This window comes from Aythya fuligula, chromosome 1, assembly GCF_009819795.1.
Source record: "Aythya fuligula isolate bAytFul2 chromosome 1, bAytFul2.pri, whole genome shotgun sequence".
Lineage (NCBI taxonomy): Eukaryota > Metazoa > Chordata > Aves > Anseriformes > Anatidae > Aythya > Aythya fuligula.
In genome coordinates this window covers 162,857,704-162,877,162 of record NC_045559.1, presented here as the reverse complement: position 1 = coordinate 162,877,162, position 19,459 = coordinate 162,857,704, and the positions used below count along the sequence as shown (strand labels likewise).

The 19,459-nt window shown below is 35.8% G+C and overlaps 1 protein-coding gene across 11 annotated transcripts in view; it reads right to left on the bottom strand.

Moving 5' to 3' along the window:
• MYCBP2 (MYC binding protein 2) overlaps positions 1–19,459 on the bottom strand; it is a 193,244-nt gene that overhangs the window by 113,650 nt on the left and 60,135 nt on the right. For all 11 annotated transcript variants that reach the window (XM_032183624.1, XM_032183633.1, XM_032183660.1 and 8 more), the window contains exons 18-20: positions 11,521–11,628; positions 4,865–4,984; positions 4,375–4,456 (exon numbers count right to left, since the gene is read on the bottom strand). In XM_032183624.1, coding sequence (XP_032039515.1) covers positions 4,375–4,456; positions 4,865–4,984; positions 11,521–11,628 — 310 coding nt within the window. The remainder of the gene's footprint in view (positions 1–4,374; positions 4,457–4,864; positions 4,985–11,520; positions 11,629–19,459) is intronic.

Below are 19,459 nucleotides of genomic sequence, written 5' to 3'. Positions count from 1 at the left end.
ATTAACTTTATGAGAGCTCAAAAAGATACCGAAGCAGAAAAAAAACATAATTAAAAACTAATGAAAAAAACACTTAGAGTGAAAAATTTTCACAATTTCTTTTTGTACAGATGGCCAGAAAGCAGTATTAGCTCTCTAATCTCACCACTATGATGTCTACTCTGACAAATAAATACAACAATTTACATTAAAAAAAAAACAAACACAAATCTTACTCCATCTATCAGCTATATTACCTGAAAGTTGAGTATGATATATGCTTAGTAACAGCAGAGCAAAAATGAACAAGCAACTAAAGTAGACAGATGTAGCATGTTATACTTGTTAGCCCTTTTCTTAAGATCACCCAATTTTGGAATGGCTAACCACAGCACACCTACTATGAAAATGAATTGTAAAAAAGACACTTAACCACGTCAAAAAATACAGTAAAACTGCATAAGAGTAATATTTTTTGCTTCATAAAACTAGGAGGAATTTGGAAAAATACAATAAACAGGGTAGACTGCCTTATATGGAATGTGAAAACTGATACAAGTATTTTCCTATCCACTGAAACTCAGCATAGAAAAACAATGTAGACCCTTAAGAATCTAAGAGGCCCTTTGGGCAAAGTTTTGACAAGCACACATTCTGCATTTGAGAAGTATTCTTCTCAGAAGGATTTGAAGGACACTGTGTCAAAATCACAGTTTCTCTGGCTTCTGGATGAGACACAGGCACTTGACAGAGATCAATCACAGACCAAACTCAGCTATACACATAGCAACCTGAGATCCCTTGGGAAAACTGAAGATTGCTGAATGAAAAGCAGCAGATACACACGCATTAGCTAACTCAGGATCCTACAAGAAGTCCAGATACAATTTAGGCTACCCACAGTGAAACCCTCCTCTGTCCTGAAGGATAAGCATGTCTGGCAGGAGATGTGATGTGATCTTCAACAAGATGTCCCGCAATAGGTGCCTGTCCATGGTAGATGCCCAGCCGATAGCTGGCTGGCAGGTGCACAACATTTCACATGGGGCTGCTGACCGTGGTGCTGTAAGATCAGGTTCACCATGGGCTATTTGTTACTGTGTACTGTGTCAAAAGAAAACGACTGTAAATTGCAGGCAGAGCTGGACAGTACAGGGGTTAAAAAAATAAACAAAGTGGAGATCTTCAGATTTTAGATGTAAATGGAAGCTTGGTGAAAAGATGTAAGTAAGACCGGCAGTCCACAACTGAAGTAAAATAATTGGACAATGCACCTAGAAATAGTCTTACGGGACACGTTTTGTTGTAGAGATAATAGAGTAGTCTTTACCCTTTGTCTTCTCATAGAACATATTTGACTGTCCATGCTCAAGTATTTCTTCCATGTCATTGTTGACCCTTTGGAAGCAAAGATACATCATGTTGTTCTACTTCAGTGGTTCCATTTTTGGAGCTTGACTGCCAAGTGCTGAAAGCAACAGCAGGTACAAGAAATGCAAGCAAACTTTGAACACTAACAGAAAGATCCTGAAGTTTTAAGTCACACTTTCTTGAGAAAAGCATCACCAAGGCACAGTTCCTTGCTTATGCAAACACAAGATGCACAATTTTTAACCAATACTAGATACCGCGATGTGTTTCTTGCTTCCACTGAGTTTCTATCCACCCATTCAGCATCTAGTTTGAAGAGCAGGGGATGTCAAATCCTTCACGTAGCAAATATCTCATCAACATCTACTGCTGTGGCTTTTACAGCAGAAAGCCTATGCAGACTAGTTTAACAGCTCCAGCATACTGATATGGAAAAAATGGTCTCCCAGGAACCAGATCACTTGCTTTTGTATGTCGTCCATCTGTGAGTGACTAAAGCCTTTGCTGAAGAAAAAACATCATCATCCTGTGCATATTGCTTGTTCACACCATTTCAGTTCTGTCAATGGTTTATTGAGAATCATGTCATCCTGTTCATCTGCTGGTTTGTTTGCTTGTGAACACAGAAAATAATAGTCTGAAGTCTTTTTAGGGCATGTAACATGCCTTATTCTTTCTGGAGTAGTACAAAGAATTTGTGGTGCTTATCACTGTCTAAACGAGGAGTCCAGAATCCCCTTAATTAAGGAATAAGACATGTCTAGACAGTTGTGCGGAATTCAAAATAGATAAGCATTTTCAAGACTCACTACTTTCAAGAATTTCTTTACAGTGAAAGACAGAAGTCTCTGAAAGGATAAGTCATCACTTGCTGCCCAGAAACTTCAATCATTACATCATCTGGTAATGAAGATGGTTCCCTCACATGAAAATGAGAGTTGTTGCATTTGTCCTGTCGGTTCTTGATTTCAGGGGCCACCATGTATTAGCTAGGCTGCCTAAACAGTATCTCCTCTTTTTTTTTTTTTCTTCCCTCTCCTGGAAACACAGAAGATCATCAGTTCCTGGATTCAGAAGACAATGGTCTTCCTGAGGTCAATACAGGCAATGTGACACACTGCATGACTGACATACCACTGACCTGGCTGGAGCTGGCCATCTCAGCACCACTGCGTCCCAACTGAGGTGGAACTCTGCATAAGGATTCCCTGTTTCCTTCTCTGAGTCCCTTACTGTGAGGACAGAGGAGTGATCTCTACTCAAAGCTGGAAAAAGAAGTACATCAATGAGGAAATCATCATCTGAATGATGGTGCTAAACAGCAATATAGTACTACAGCCAGTTCTCATGCACAGGACATTTTCCAAATTTCTTCAAGGCTTTTTTCAGACACTGTCTAGGATCTGCTGTGGAATGATACAAAGGTCAGTGCCAAGCTGCTCCTCAGCTTCTAGGACTGGTCAGGCACTATCTTTTCACACAGGATGTTTCACGTTCTCTTCTAGGATCTCATTTGGTCTCCATCCAGTTTCTGTCTAAATAAGCAACAGATGCGGCGTTTACTGCCTGGAATTCTGACAAATAGTGCAGATAGCCCTGATGCCTTCAAAAAAAAAAAACCCAAGCAATTTCATTTAAGTTGGAAATGGGAGACAGTAAGTTACCAGTACAAACGCCACTGCTTTTTGTATCTCTTCAAAGAACAACTAGCCTTATCCTAGGAGTGACTTGAACTGCCTGCTAAAGCAGTTGCAGCTTCCAGTATCCATGAATTTCCAGGAATGAAAAAGACTACTGTCACGTGGCCCTATTACAGACAGAAACAGGGACAGCATTCACCAGTCTAATGCAGACTGGGTAAGTGTAACAGTTTAGAGACTACCATTTGGCACAGCAGCCAATGCAAAGTAATGTTTCCTATTAACTTTCGTTCTTCCTTCCCTCTCTCCCTTTGTATAGTGAATGCAATGAAAGATTTAAGAAGAAGATGATTTCTTCAGAAACTTGACAAAAGAGACTATTTGGAAGTCTTGCAAGAGATTAGGAGGATAGATGTTGAAGCAATTTTTATTTCACTGTTACAAAAGAAACAACAGAACTGAAGACAAGTCATGGATGCTCCCTCTTTATGCCTTTTATGTAAGGATATTGGGCATTACTGGACATACCCAAAGCCTCAATGATCCCTACTATTAAAAAACCCCATCTTACACACATATGGTACATGGGCACACCCAAAGAACAACACTATTGTATTTCCTCTTACTGCAAAACATTGATTATCTACTTCAATAAGCAGACGAGATACTAAGAGTGAGATTCAGCTTCCCATTAGAGACACCTGTATTTAGTTGTCTGTGTTCTCACTATAGTCAATGGAGATCAAGGCAATATATTTTACAGAGCTACTCAATATATCTGAATTAGGTAAGTGGCAGCTGGTTAGTCAGATAGTTCTCCAGACTCTGTTGACTTCTCTATTTCCACTGACCACAAAAAACACGTCACTCTCATGCGGACCTGGAAAGTAAGTGCCAACAACATGCAGCTGAGACTCAAACTTTGTGATTTAATTTTGGAAACTATTTAAAAACAAAGAGTCAGAAGCAAACTACTGCCAGTAATGTAACAGAAATAGGTTAATCTCAGTTTATAACCTCATAGTACTTTAATTATTGCATATGCAATATTTTCCAGAAATAACGATACCTTAAGGAGATTTCAACATTATTCCCTTATATATGGACAGAGAAATAAAGAGACAGAAGCATTTACAACCCAATTATCAAAGCTATACGGATAACTACACACACAAGCCTTCACATATGGAACATGTTACCTACACAGTACAACAGTATGGTTACTACTAACAATGGATCTACCCAACGGGCTTATGGGGAGCAAGTGCAGTACCTAACTGGGAAAATATATGAGTTTTCTCATTTCCTAGCTACAGAGAAATTTAGCCACTTTTTATACAGCAGAACAGCAATACACAGCCATGCCTTGCGATTACCAGCTTACCTGGAATTAACATCACCATGTCCAAGTTGCCCATGCTGCCCATATCCAAATGTGTAAACATCACCATTCTCCATCAAAACCACTGAAAACAAACAAAAAAGAACAATATTTTTCCTGAGATATGTATGTGTTAACAGTGTACTGCACCACTGCTGGTTAGTCTTTCTAGGCAGAATATTTACCAATTGTTACTGGAACACCATAAGATCTATACCTTCTTCCACAACATATCACAGCTAGCATCTCTACACAGGGATACAGCTGTGCCATGCAGTTGTTACCAAATGGCTCAAAAATTGCTTAAAAACTCTGATACAATTCCATATATGGTATTTCTGTGGTGTCTTGCACTGTTGAAGGACAATGTAGTATACTACAAAATGATAGTGCAACCTTTTTCAAACTTCAAAAAGGAAGGAAGGGAGGAAAGAAGGAAAAAAGGAAGGGAGGGAAGGAATCTATACTATAATTCATATTTATTTATTTTTACCTGAATGGTGAAATCCACAACTGACTTGTACAGCTCGCAGTTCACAGTCAAAGCGGACAGCCCCTGGTGGATAGGTTGTGATTTTGCTTGCATCCTTCTCACCTCTTTCTCCACTTCCGTCTATAAACAAAACTTGTAATTATATATCATATCTTCCAAAAATGTTATGTTAGGAGGAGGAACAAGAATAGTCAATAATCCCCACCCTGCCATTTGTAAGGTAGGAGAAGGAACTCACAGAATAGTGAGAGAAAGAGCTCAAAACAAGTAATCAAAGGAATTAGGAACAAGGAATCATCTGAAAGATGACAGAAGCTCTACTCCCGAACAATCTACTGCATCAAAGTTACACACACAAAAGGAAAACAGCACATCCTCTAAAGCAGAAACTTCTGAAGAGGAGAAAAAAACGATGAGCAAAACAGGAAAGTGCAATAACTTCAGAAGTTTTGCTTAATAACCATCACTTCTGTTCTTCAAGGAAATAACTATCAATTACACAGAAAGCACTGTACTTGAACACAACAGGTATAGCCTAGTCTGGCTCATTCAATCTCTACTTGTTAAGGATTTTACCTGACTCCAACTTGGCCCTGCTTTACATAACTAACAATTAGTTACACAATTAATCTCTAACAACACTGATAGACTCACTACCACCATGTCTGTTTCTGGTCTATGATGAATTTTAGACATTTCTCTGCTTTCTGTTATTAAGTATGCAGTGCATTATTGGTTCCTATAATCAAACAGCACTTTTATCAAATAACGGTACGGAAGTGACAAATAAGTGTATTATTTATCAACTTCTTGAAAGCCACTATCTTGGGAAAAAGATGTTTAAGTCTGTTAACTAGACTGTAATTAAACTACATTGTCACAAGGTCACAAAGGAAGGTGGTTTTGTAACACCAGCAGGAAACAGAGAAAGAGAACATGCTCAGCACCACTGAGACACTTATACCTGTGAAGGAAGCTGGCAACAAAAGCTCTGAATAAAGTGCATTTTTGTAATGACCAATGCCATATATGACTGCAGCATACACACATTACCAAAGTGGGCCAAGTAAACACACCTTTAACTACTGTTATAAAATCCTTTTAAACTAGAGGTTTCTCTAGCACCGTGAACGAGGAGAAAAGGGATAAGTGCACCCAAGAGATCCTACATTGCCTCTGTGATAATTCTGACCAATTATTACTACCTTATTAACAAAATTCATACAGAGAAACAACTGCTGCTGAAAGCACTTGATGTGTTGTTAATTCAGATCTGCATTAAAAGTTTCTATATGCTTTCCTGAACAACTGTTAGTGGAAGTCTGGACTCTGAGCATTCGTTATTTACTATGTACACATAGTAAATACTTAATAAATGCATAGTAAAAAAAAAAACCTTGCAAATCTTTCGAAGTAACTTCAACACATCACAAAATAAATAAATATATAACTAAATAACAAAACTTTTCTTATTTGGAAGAAAAAAAAAAACAAAACCAAAGAGACTATTTACCAAAAACAAAACAAAACAAAACAAAACAAAAACCCACACCTGAAAAAACATGTATTTTTTTCTAGTCATATAATTCTGCTTTAACATGCTTCTACTATTTCAGTTAGTAATTTGGCTACTTCTCAAAACCTACCAACTTTTTATACCAACTTCTGTATTAAACTGTATATGACAAAGGAATCAATAGATGGTTCTAAGGGCTAATATTGCTGCCATAATATTTTATTCAGGAAGCAGCCTACTTACTGCTTCCCTCTTTCACACATACTTTTCTAACAGAGCAATGTGAATTGTTCTTGAAGGTCACCTGTGGCCCCTTGTCTCTCCTCCTCCACCACTGATGGCTATGCTGACAAATATAAGCTCTCCCACTGTGCAAATGCACTTTGCAACAGTCAACTGCCAGGAAGGCACATGTCTACTATGTATGTGATGGGGCTGTATGTGCTTCCCAAAATGAAACTAACTAGACACACAGCATAAAATGATACCATATTATGCATAAGGAAATGCTAAATACTATTGTGTATGATGTAGAGAAAAGAACATTGACATGAAAATAATTTTCTGCATTTCCTTATCCAAGAAACAGATTTATTTTAAAGGAAAAAGATTTACAGAGTTGAGACTTTTGAGTTCCAAAGCTAACTTGTCAAAGTCTTTAAGAATGCAGGAATGGGATGTTTCTTGAACAAATGTAACTGTGGCGACACATGCTTGCTTTTCTTCAAACAATTGTGCACATACTCATTTCATTAGAAGTAATACCAAAGCAACCTGAAGGGGAAAGCACAGAAAGGAACACTAATGAAGCAGAGATTGCTCTTCAAGCAAGAAAGTTACTACTTTCAGTGTTATCCAACTGGACTTCCACTTTGTCTCTTTCAACTCTATGAAAGAGAAGAAAGCACTGGGGGAAAGCTCAAAAATGCTTCCTGCTGTCATCACTGAGGGGTGGGTGCTACGAACAGCTTCACAATGATGTTTTTTCAACTTGGATACCTTTCACACTTAGGGAAGAAAAGTGTGCTAACTGGTATAACTATTAACAACACACAAAAACACCCTTCAACTCCCCTTTCCTTAGGGAAATGAGTTTCTGAAGACAATCTTTTCCCCTGTGCTCAAAAGCTCTCCTGGTTAATATTGCTACCACAAAACCAACCAAACAAAATAAAAACAGCTCTCCACTGTTTTCCAGCAACAAAGAAAAAACTCATTCAGTTCTAGCAGCAAGTGAAGTCATGAGCTATAGATGAGAGTTCTTCTGGAGAAAAAAAATATTTTACAAAATGGCATCACTGAACCTGGGCCCAGACCTGAGGCCCATTTTGTTGGTCTCCTGCTGCTGCAGGAAGGGTGATGATATTTGCTTTTTTCTCACGGACCATTTCTAGAGGAGGGACAAAGCGCTTCCAAGGTTGTTAAACATGGTTCTTCTCCCCACAGATGAAAAGCTTTAATTCTACATACTTGTCAACATAAAAATTTCATAGAATAACTGTCTTTTAATAATACCACACCATTTGTCAACGTTTCTTTATTTAAGTTCAGCAGAGATCACCCAAATAATGCCTATCAGTCAAGTTACTGTTTAGTATTTGTGATGTTCAATCCTCATGGGATGGTCTCAATGCTTTAGTATCTATAGGCTCTATACACCACATTACTTGAACAAAGCAGCCTGTGACTGCAGCTTGACTGCCCATCACACACTGCAGCTGAAATATCAGTAAGCAATATTATAGCTACAGTGCAGGAGGTACAGGAGGGAAAGGAAACACACTCTGGTTGTAAAAATCATTCCTCCTACAAGGGGAGAAAAATAAGCAAGTCTACTGAATGCTTGAGAGGTGGCTACAGAGCTTGGGTGAGATCTTCCTTGCAGAATCTCAAGTGCATGACAAGTATGATAATGTGGTAATGTATTTGCATTCTAATTACAAACTCAATAGCAACAACTCTATCCAAAATTTTTGTACCAGTATTGGCAAGCAGGTTTTGTTAAGTGTTTTTCTCTGGTAAGTGCTTCAAACTCTCTTTCCCTTACCCTTAAAGTTAAAAAGTAGAACATAAATTTTCTTGAACACACTAATTTTGGATTAGCATTTACAAAATCATTGTTATATAACTTGTTCCATCCCTACAATTTCAGCTTCTTCTAACCTTTGTCCTTCTGGTATTTGTTTTCATATTCTTTGGATTATATATATATATATTTTATTACCACTACTACAAAATACAGGAAAAAGGCAGTGTTTGCTACAGAACCTTAACTGACTCAAGGAGCTTACTTTGTTTTTAATTTCCACTCAGCTGATTTCTATAGTTGAAAAATGTACAGACTTCTGCAGACTTTAATCTTGTTTACTCAAGATCCACAATGATAAAGTCCCCTGGGACTGGAAATATGGACTGGGAAGTCACTATCTTGTTACAGAATGAGGATGAAGGACAAGCTGATTTGTCTTCTTAGTTTCAAAGCACTCCATGATTACCAAAGAAGGTGGTGCCTTCTCCTTTCTATTTGTGATGAAGACGCAGACACAAATTAGAATGATTAGGATTATGTTAAATACATATTTTTTATAATAAGAAAGATCTTTATATGCAGACCCTATAAATGTGAAATGAGTGGATGACAGTGGCAAGCTTTCCAGATAATGGCTATTCATGATAAAGTTAAAGGAGTTTTCAACCGAAGAATTCAACACAATAATTCCACAAATAAAAGCCATGTAGATTTGATAATATACCAATGTACGATGTACAAGCTTTTAAATTAGATCACAACTGTCGTCCTTGAAGCAGCTGTTCCCATTCAAGTTTAAATAAATATCATTATCAGGAGAAGATAAGCAGCTGAAGACTGCGAAGCAGGAACAGGTATCTGCAAGTCTAGTCCTTGCCTCAACAATGTTACCAGCTGAAATGCATTTTCCCTGCAAGAAGATCTTGAAGGTCTGACTGATGTAAATTGTTAAAAGACTACCTTACCAGAAACACCTGAAGTAAGAATGCTATCTTGGAAAATATCACATTCAAAAAGGAGACAAAAGAGCATACCCATTTCAATGTTGGAGTGTCCTTTTCCTGAAGTCAACATCCCTGCCTCAGATTGCTTGAGATTATTGATTTTATCTTCTGCATATAGTAAGAGAAGCAGATGAAGAATGTCTTAAAATGAGGTATATTTCTTATTCTTTCCATGACTTTCACCTCACCCCTTATTTGATAGCAACCCACTTCACCAGTTTTCCTTTGTTACGAGGGTATTTCTAGTTTCTAGTGGAATTTATGGCCTTCTTTCTGGAAGCCATCTTCTGTGGCAGAGAAGGGTTCTCAGCATTTGTTTCTAAAGACATTACACAAGACAAATCTTCCTGATCTGTTTAGTATGAGACAGGAAAAAAACAAACAAAAAAAAAAAACAAACAAACAAAAAAAAACACACTAAAAGAAACAGAATTTCTTTACATATGGCCTTCCTTAAGGAAAAATAAATGGTCGGTACACAGAGTGTATCTAACAAAATTCTTCAGCACAATGCAGACTTTTGCATTGTGTGTGCTAACACACTCCAAGAAATAAATGTTAACCTCAAACTGGACTAGTGCATGTACCTCTTATAAGGAAATATTTGATGTAGCTACTCAGAGCTAAAGAGAGCTCCAACTACTAACACATGCCAAAAAATAAGAGGTAGGCAGCATGAACATACTTCTTCATGCACTTTCCTATAGGGTCATGGGCTTGCATGCAATATACCTAGCAGAAGTACCCAGTTCAAGAAAATTGGTTATCAGCCAAGTGTCACTCAAATGACAGCACTCAGGTTTTGTATGATTTGCCTTTCAGCATGAAATCTCTCCCAGGGAGATTATGATAGATTTTATTTAAGTGGTAAAGTGCAGATGATATGTTATCCAGGGAGACTAGGAAGATACTATGCAAAAACAAAGGACCAGATTCTGTTTTCATTCCCCTAAAAAAAACTTGAGATAATTTCATTATCTGGTATGTTCACAACTAGGTAGGCCTATCACCCCTCTTCCCCACTGAAATCATATCCCAGAAGTCTTCAAATTGTCATACGATTTGTTTCTATACATGCCAAATACAAATCACTAACTTGCATGAATTCAACTTGAAAGCCATTCTAACAATTCTTTTCAAAATTTTTTTAGCTATTCTTTAAAAATGTTGAAACATTCTGGGCCCACACCATTTTAGAGCTTTCTGATTACTTTGATCAGGTCTGTAATCTGCATTTTACAAACGTATCCTTCCTTTATAAATACATACGTACACACATCTATACACAGATACAGACTGATCAAATTTGATACAGTTCAACTATAGTCTTTGCAGCTGAAATTTTTAGTAATATAGTATTTCTTCAAAAAAAAAATAAAAATCATTTACACCTAAACACATTACACACTTTGAAATTAAATGTTTACTGAGTTGGCTTTCCAGACATACCAAAGTTTCAGAAATATCAAAGGTAACTCCTTACATTCTGAAAAAGAACTGTTCAGTTCATGAATATTGCAATGTAAAAACTGTACTATGATCTATACGTTCCCCATTCAAAGCTAGCAAAAAAAAAAGTGTTATTTACATTATTTTAAATATTTGCTTTCTTTAAAAAAGGTTTTTTAATAGACAACATACCTATGAAAAACTTTTATGCCAGAATTAGCAAGTATAGAATTTATGTTAAAGGAATCACCCCAGATACACTGCACAGAAGTTCAAAAACAAACAAAAACACTAACAGTACTAATGTCACAGCTGAGTCACTAGAAGGTGTGAAAGTTTCCTACAAATGAAAGAACCTTAGAAATGAGACAACCTTAGAAATGAGAAGACAAAGGAAAGCAATGCATTTTTCAACTAAGAAAAAAAGCAGAGGGAAAGGAAAACAAAGATAATGCAGACTACCAAACATTTACACTTAAAAAAATAAAAAGTCAACATGTAAATGCGTTCTCTTTCTCCTCAGGTAACAAAATACTAACAAGAAGAAAGGCAGAAGCCATTTTGTGCATTTCTTTGAAAAGACAGATTCAGTGCATGGAAGAGGTGAGGTGGGAGGATCGGCTTATTTCCACCCTAGCTGAAAAGGAAGTCCAAATACCTTTGTGCTTGTCCCGTTTATGCTTTAGCTGTGCTGGATGGGGTCTGATTCTGGCTAGAGCCTGTTCTCGATGGTTCATAAAAATAGGACCAGGAAATACAAGGGGGCCTGAGGAGAAACATTTTGCACATGCATAGGAAAGCTCACAAAATGGAAACAGTGTGTTAAACAAAATTCAAATTAAAAGCAATGACAAAAAAAGAGTAACTATATAATAAATCTTGTTTGTCTAAATTCAAAAAGCCCCAATGAAAAGAAATTCATATCTCTTTATAATAAGACCAAAATAGTATGCATAGAAACAGTGAACATCCCACAGTGATAGCTTTACCTAAATTTTTAAGTATGAAACTCTACTGTAATGGAACTGTAATGGAAACACAGACTCACAGTGGAGTAAAATTTGATAGCAAATATACATTACTGTATTTAATAGTATAAAAGATTAATTATCACGTCTTACTTCCTACAATATTACATTCAAAAACAATAATTTGGAATATCACCTTATCAGTGCTGAATTTAAAGAACATAGCCACACAACTGCTTATCATTACCAGATTTAAAATTCATTTATCAATTATAAAGAAAACAGCAATCCAAAAATAACCGGTTCCATGAGTAAAATCATTCAAATATGATTGTTTTTCTGATCTACTTATCAATCTTGCAATCTATTTAAGTTATTCTTTGAATCTTTCCCATCTATGTAAAAGTCAAATCTTCAAGAGAAGATTCATATTTAAAGAAAGCAATAATGTATTTATTTAATGTTTTCTTCAGATTTTTTATTTTTAATCTAGACCCATGCATAGCTATATTAAGTTTAATCAAAGCTGATTATATGTAGATAATGGAACAGCAATTTTTTGCTTAAATTTGTACTTTCTACTCTACTTTTAACCTTTCTACTAAAGGTTAAGTCTGCCATCAAGAATTTCTTTGGAAGCATCTCCTGCTTCTGGAAGTCAGACATCACATGGAAATCATAGCAAAGGAGCAACTAATTCTGATAAATACCCCACACCATTCCACAGGTCTCCAGACCCAGTCAATGAATGGTCTTTAAAAAAACCCTCCAAGTCAGGCTTTGTGTCACATTTTAAGTGGATTATATGAACCTTTGAAAATTAGTATTCCCTGTTCTTCCCCAAGATTCCCATAGGTAATCTTTATTTACAAATTAATTTAGGCTAACTTTTGGTAAATGCTCATTGTCTCAAGTGTCCTTCCTTCAGCTTTACACCATCAGACCTCTCACTGATAGGGAACAGTATGAACAGAAATTTAAGTGGAAGTTAGGCCAAATCTACCTGCCTTTGGAACCTGCAAATGAAGAAACTTTACACACTGAAGTTGACTAAAGTTGACTTTTTAAAGTTGACTTAAAAAAGAAAAACTATAAATGTGTTAAAAATTAATTACTGCATTTCCTTTCAGCTTTGAATTTCCTACATGTGTTACCTAATATAATGCCTAAAAACCTCATTAGACATCTATGTCTTTTATATACAGCATAGATTTTTGGTTTCATTCAACCATGGAGGTTTTGGTTCACCCTTGGAGTCTCTTTATCCAGTTCAACCAGAATAGGTCAACTTGCTAATTAAGAACCAACTTCTCCTTATGACCAAGAATCATAATTTGTTTTTGATTTACCTTCATCATGAGGCTTCTTCCTCTAACTGTCTTGCTGTTTTCCTGCTTCTCAGTTTCCTATCAATCCGAGCTTCTGTTTAATAGATGCTTAATACCACCCCATATTCTCAGTTACCATTTTTGGCAAAGACTACCTTCTGCCAGGCCATTTGCTATGCTTAGCATCTCACCTCCTAGTACTTAAATTCACACAAAAAATACTATCTCTTTCTCTCTTTCAAGTTGGAAGGGAGGTACTGAGGCAGACCAGGAAAAGTCAAGAAAGGGGAGAGAGATAAATGACAGGCAAATTACGAAAGCTAGGAATGTTAGGAGGACAAAAGATACTGAGAAAAGCTAGGTGAACAACAGGAGGAAACAGACTGGAGTTGAAAAAGAAAGATAGTGATGGAAGACTAGGACTTGCTTACTACTGAGAAGTTCCTAATGAAATAAAAAGCCCAAGAAACAGAGATTGGACCTGACAATATAACAAAAGTGAAGCTTGAATTAGAAAACAGTTACAAAAAAAGATCCAAGGACTGCAAAGAGTGCAGGTATGAAGTATGTGGGTCTAAGGTATTTGTAGGTAATCAGAATACACGATCTCTAGATAATTTAGACAAAAAATTTCCAAAAATTCCAAAGTTCCAGAAAATGCCTGCATAACATATAGCCCAGGGGACTGGATGCAGCCCTGAACGCAATGTTTGGTATTTTGGCATTAAGAGCAAAGATGGCAAGAGAGAAAATATCAGAAGGACAGAAGGAAACTAAGTATGTTAGGGTAAGTAAAAGAATTATTAGAAATTTTGGAGATAAAGAATATTGGGGATGCATAAAAGGATGGCAGCATACTGCTACTACACTGCTGCCTATAGCCAAGCCCCTCAACAGAATTTCATTCCCTTAGTCAATACGATGACTCTGTAAAGGTGTCCAACCTTCTGACTAAAGCAGCTTTGCTTCTGGATATTCCTATATCCTATATGTTCCCATCAATTACATGAGGAACTCAAGTCCAAAATAAAGTTAAATACAGTATCTCTCCATTTCATAATAATTTGTATCCAATCCATGGAACAGAATGAGTATGTCTATCATTGTTTTTGGCTTTTTATGCATGATAGATCTGTAACGTAATGATAATAAATATCATAGGAAATATCTGCATTTTGATTGTATTATGATGCCTGAATGTTCAGTCATGTGCTGTGAAGAACCTTCTCTCCCTTGAATATAACACCACAGGACACAAACCAATCGAACAATTTATGAAGACTGTGTCTACTTTCTACTTACATCAAAAGTTGCCTGTACAAAGGGAGCAGAGTTTAAGTGCTATTAATTATTTTGGTGGAATGATTCAGCCATACACCATATGCTTCCTTTATTTTGTTAAAAAATGCAGAAAATCATTCAAAAAACTCTTCCAGAAGCTTCTAATGTAGATTTACATAGGGAATAATAACCTATTATTCAGCTATTTTAGTAGCTCAGGTTAGAGAGTTAAAGGAATGACAGCCACTAGTAAACTGTAACGTTGCTATTTTAAATCAGTTGCTGTATGATGCAAAATGCTATTCACTCTCTCCCTTTAGTTTTTATAGAATGTTTTCCCATAGCTCCCAAATCAAACATCTCTAAGCTATAAATATTAGCTTTTCTTTCTGGGACCTGCAGAATCAAGGCCTTTCAAAATGGACTTTGGCAGTGAATTAAAAGCATAAAGCAAAAATTGTTAATCAACAGAAGTAATTTTATTTTCTAGAAAAATAGAATTTGTTTATTAAACAAAGCAGTTGACTATGGGATAACAGAGTCTCTGTATACACACTTAAGTGCTTTTTTGCATTCTAGGCCATCGAAGCACTTTGGCAGAATTTCCTCAGAGTTTTCTATCCGATTTGTATTTGTATTTGTTTTATGCATATTTTGATCTCTTCTAGTATCATTCCCTAAACAACTGCTATTTGGCTGGCTGTAGTTACAGAGGACTGAAATTAATGATCTCAAATGGTTACTTAGACCAATGCACTGAATGTAGCAGGTTATGTGAAAAAAAAAAAACACAACAAAATAACATCATTAAAAATTGTATCATAATGTATGTACATAAGCAATATAAATTAAGGTTGCACAAGAAATTTGATTTCTGCCACTCGTTGGTGTTTGATTTCACAATTTATTTATGTTCTTTCAAACACAGTAGCTTTTCAGCACATATTTACTAACTGAATCTCCTAGTTTGGATGACGCTTTCCATTGTAAATCCCTATTTTTGTCTTCTTGAGTGTTTGTAAGAGAAAGAACAGACTGTTTTAGGAAATAATAAAATACAGAGACAAACGTTTAATATACAAAAAAAAATACCTATCTAACAGGTCAACAGTACATAAACTTTTAAGGTTATTTCAAAAAATGAAACTGAGGACAAATAGTTAAAAGCGGAACACATTTTACTATGATACTAAGATATCCATACTTCTAGGTTTAAGATAAAAAACAAACAAACAAAAAACAATCTTAATAATCCTACGAGGCCATATTAATTGTTAACTGCAAATTCTTTAAAACTGTGTTTTTTTCAGATGATGAGTGGCAATTTATTATCACAGCAGAAACATTTGTGTAAATTGACACTGTGTGATGCAGACACTAAGGTTCATTTTTGTTTTACTGTCCTCTGCTACAGTTTGCTTCTTCTGTTCAGAACACTGAAAGTAAAAATGGATTATATCCAAAAATGGAATCTTCCTTTGTTTTTACAGTTCTTTTCTACTGACAGTTAAAGTGTATAAATCAGGTCTGGAGGAAAAATTGCTAGGGCTTTTTATGGTGAAAAAGAGATGCAGACTAGCCAATACAAGCATGCAAGACAACTGGGGTGGGTATGAGAAAATGAGATGGAAGTAACATTTATGATAATAATTTTGGCACTTTCTCTCTTCTAAATACTTGACTGTATACCTATTGTTAAACAAATGTGAAAGATGCATTTCTGTATGTATAAACATAAGATGAACTAAACCACTAAATATAAAGCAACTGCTTTCACTAACTCTGTGGCAAATCTGAGTTCTAAAACAATAACAAATATAAAGATTTTTATTTTAAAAATTTGCTTAATTAACAATCATCACCTCTTTCAGACAGAAGTCATAAACTCAAGTATAACAATGTAACTTCACAAAACCTTACCTGCTGGTAATTAAGGACAAAAACACACAACCTTCTCTTGAAAGCTTTCTTGAAACAGAAAGTCAGGTATGAGTTTGATACAATTTATATGTATACAAGTACAAAGTTTTTTGTTTTAAGAAACTTTGAAACAAATAAAACTTCCAGGTCCTGAAAGCATCAACATAAATACTTAAATAAATTTATGGAAAAAGCTGCACTAATATTAAATGAAAATTATTGCATATGAATAGACAGTTCTGCTGTATATTTAAGTATATGCTCAGCAATGACATATGCTGAGCAAATATATAAGAATATGCTCAGCAAATAACAGTGTTACTGACAAACTCATTTCAAGCTTGTAGTGGCTTGAGCAGATGTCAGTTAAACAGATTTAAATGATACTCAGCCTGCCACAGTAAAACTAATTGCTGAAATAACTGAATTAGCTACACTTCAGAAAAGTCTAAAATTGCTCAAATATATGAAGCCTCAGATAACACTGTCTCGCTACAGAACAGCTTTGACTAATATCAATCAATTTCCAGATTTCTTTTTCTTCCAAGTGGAGTAAGATTGAAAGAAAATAATTTTCCCCTTCTGTATGGGCATCAAAAGGCAAAACCTAGGTTAAACACCAAATCTGTATCTCAGTAGTGATCATCTAAAAGTTCTACATTACAGGCTGAGCAAGAGTAAAGTAGTGAAATATCAGTGAATGAAGAGGCTGTTTGTAATCACCATATGAACAGCTACTTCTGTATCTTTTAGTGTATTACTTAAATATAGCTCGTTTAAAAAGCTATTTTGAAATTCTCACACCCTTCTAAAACAAAACAAACAAACAAAAAACCCACGAGCAACAGATTAATATTTAAGCAATAAACTGAAATTCTACTTCTATTACTTCAAATCCCAACCTGAAAAAAATGCAGGGACAGCTCTCCAGATCAGCTCACTTAGAAAATGGTAATCTAAACTTTGTTACACTTCGTGTGCAATGAGTCCATTAAGGCATAACTTAATATCCTCGAGACTAGACAACCAGTGTTTGATAGAAATGGAAAAACAGCCTAACCATGTTCTGAATGTCCTAACATACAAAACTTCTCATTAGCAGGGGAAAGAAGACATTGCAACTACTTCTACATTCACCTCTCATCACTCCCATCAAGCCCCCTAAACAGCTTGAAAAAAACAGCAAGCATTTGTATGGTACAGTATTGTACACCGGCTTCTCACCAGATTTTAAGAGACAGTGAAAAGCTGATACAAATCCATCAATCATTATATTGGGATATTAGACAGCTATTAGCATAGCCATCTGTATTCATAACAGCTTCTAAATTTCTCAAAAGGTCATATACAAGATTTAAAAATGTGGAATTGATTTTAAGCCCTCTTCACTTGTCTTGCCCCACAGCTGCTGAGCTAGAAGCTGAGTGAAGCAGCTCTAACACCGTGACCAAAAGGAAGCAAAACTGGCCAAGTGAACATACTGCACTACTTGCTGCACTGAAAAGTCCAGAGGAATTTAACCAAGGCTAAGGAACTCTTAACTTTTTTTTTCAAATACTAAATGTATTAACGGAGACTGAAACACTTTTCCATTGCTAATTTTAAGGCTCTAATGTGTTGCTAAAATAAAACTTCTTTCTTGAGTGAAAGAAAAATATCAACTGATTGTAGTCTTACTAACGATTTATTAATTGCAACTCTATTCTGGCAAGTATCATCTAATCTATTGTGGCTGTCATTTCGAGACAAAAAATAAAAAAAAAAAAAAAGAAGCCTTCAGTTTAAACAGCAAAAATTTCTGAAGTTACTAACCACTCCAAGTTGTGCTGCTAAACAGCACATAAACCCTGTACATTACAACACTGGCAGACTACTTTGATTTGGAAGCTGTTGAAAGATGAGGAGTTAACTGCTCTTGATTGAAAATACAGTAACATTTAACTATGCCATTCGTATTACAGCTACCAATGACTACTTTTTCATTCCAAAATGCTGAAATTCACACTTTATGTTTGTTGAACAATGCAAATGAAGTTAAGCATACTCATCATCCTCCACAACAGACCTCTTAAAGGAGTTAAATGATTATACCTGTAGACATAGCCTTCAATTTCTCCCTTAATTCCAATGCAGCACTGTTACAGAGGTAAGTAACTGTAACAAAAGTAAATTTGGAGACATTCTAAGTGTACGTTTCAAAAAGATTAAAGCTGCTTTTTTTTTTTCTGTTAAAGGAGCACAAATTAGACAACTTGAAACTTGCAATGTGGAAATCAATTTACTTCCAATACTGGTACTCTTATACCTTTTTCCTCCAACTCACTCCTATTTCAACACATGCAGCAGGAGAGGAGTGAGGGGTTTCTTTTTTGTGTGCTTTCTTTGTTTTTGGAATGAAATATTCCCATATTCACTTACAAAGTTTTCAGAGTCATCTTGTCTACAAGACTCTGAAGATCTACTGAGAGAATATTTGTACTGAATAAAGGTCACTACACATAACTGAAAAGTGATCAGCAACATTCAGTGATGGATGCTATTATTTACTACACAAGAAGCTATCCATGCTTTGTTTCTCCCTGATCTTGCATAAGATAGCAAATACCACACTTTAACACCCAAAACCCTGAAATCATAATCCTAACAAAATCCTACCTACCTGAAGGAAGGCCCCTACAGGAGCTAACCTGGCCTTCAAGCAATCAACTGAAGTTTTCAGAGAAGTGAAAGGTTAAAACCTTCCTTTGGCTTGATGAATAGCTATTTCACCTCGTGAGCATTTGTTCAGTTAAAAATCCACAAATATTAAAACTTCTGGGTATACTAAGCAGCCTGCTTATTCTTTTTTAAAATTAGTATAACTAAGTTTTTTCAGGTTGCAAAACATTTTGCACACCAAAATGAGTATCCAATAGATATTTAAAAGTTCCCAGTCTCTCTCTCTCATGAAAACAGAAGAGCAACATTAGTTCTCAAGAACAGTGCCGTTCTTTCCACCAATTCATAGAAAACTACAGCATTTGGACAGAGAAGCAACAAAACACCATTTTTTTCATCTGATTAACACTTGATTGTATAAATGAAGATTTCTCTACGTATT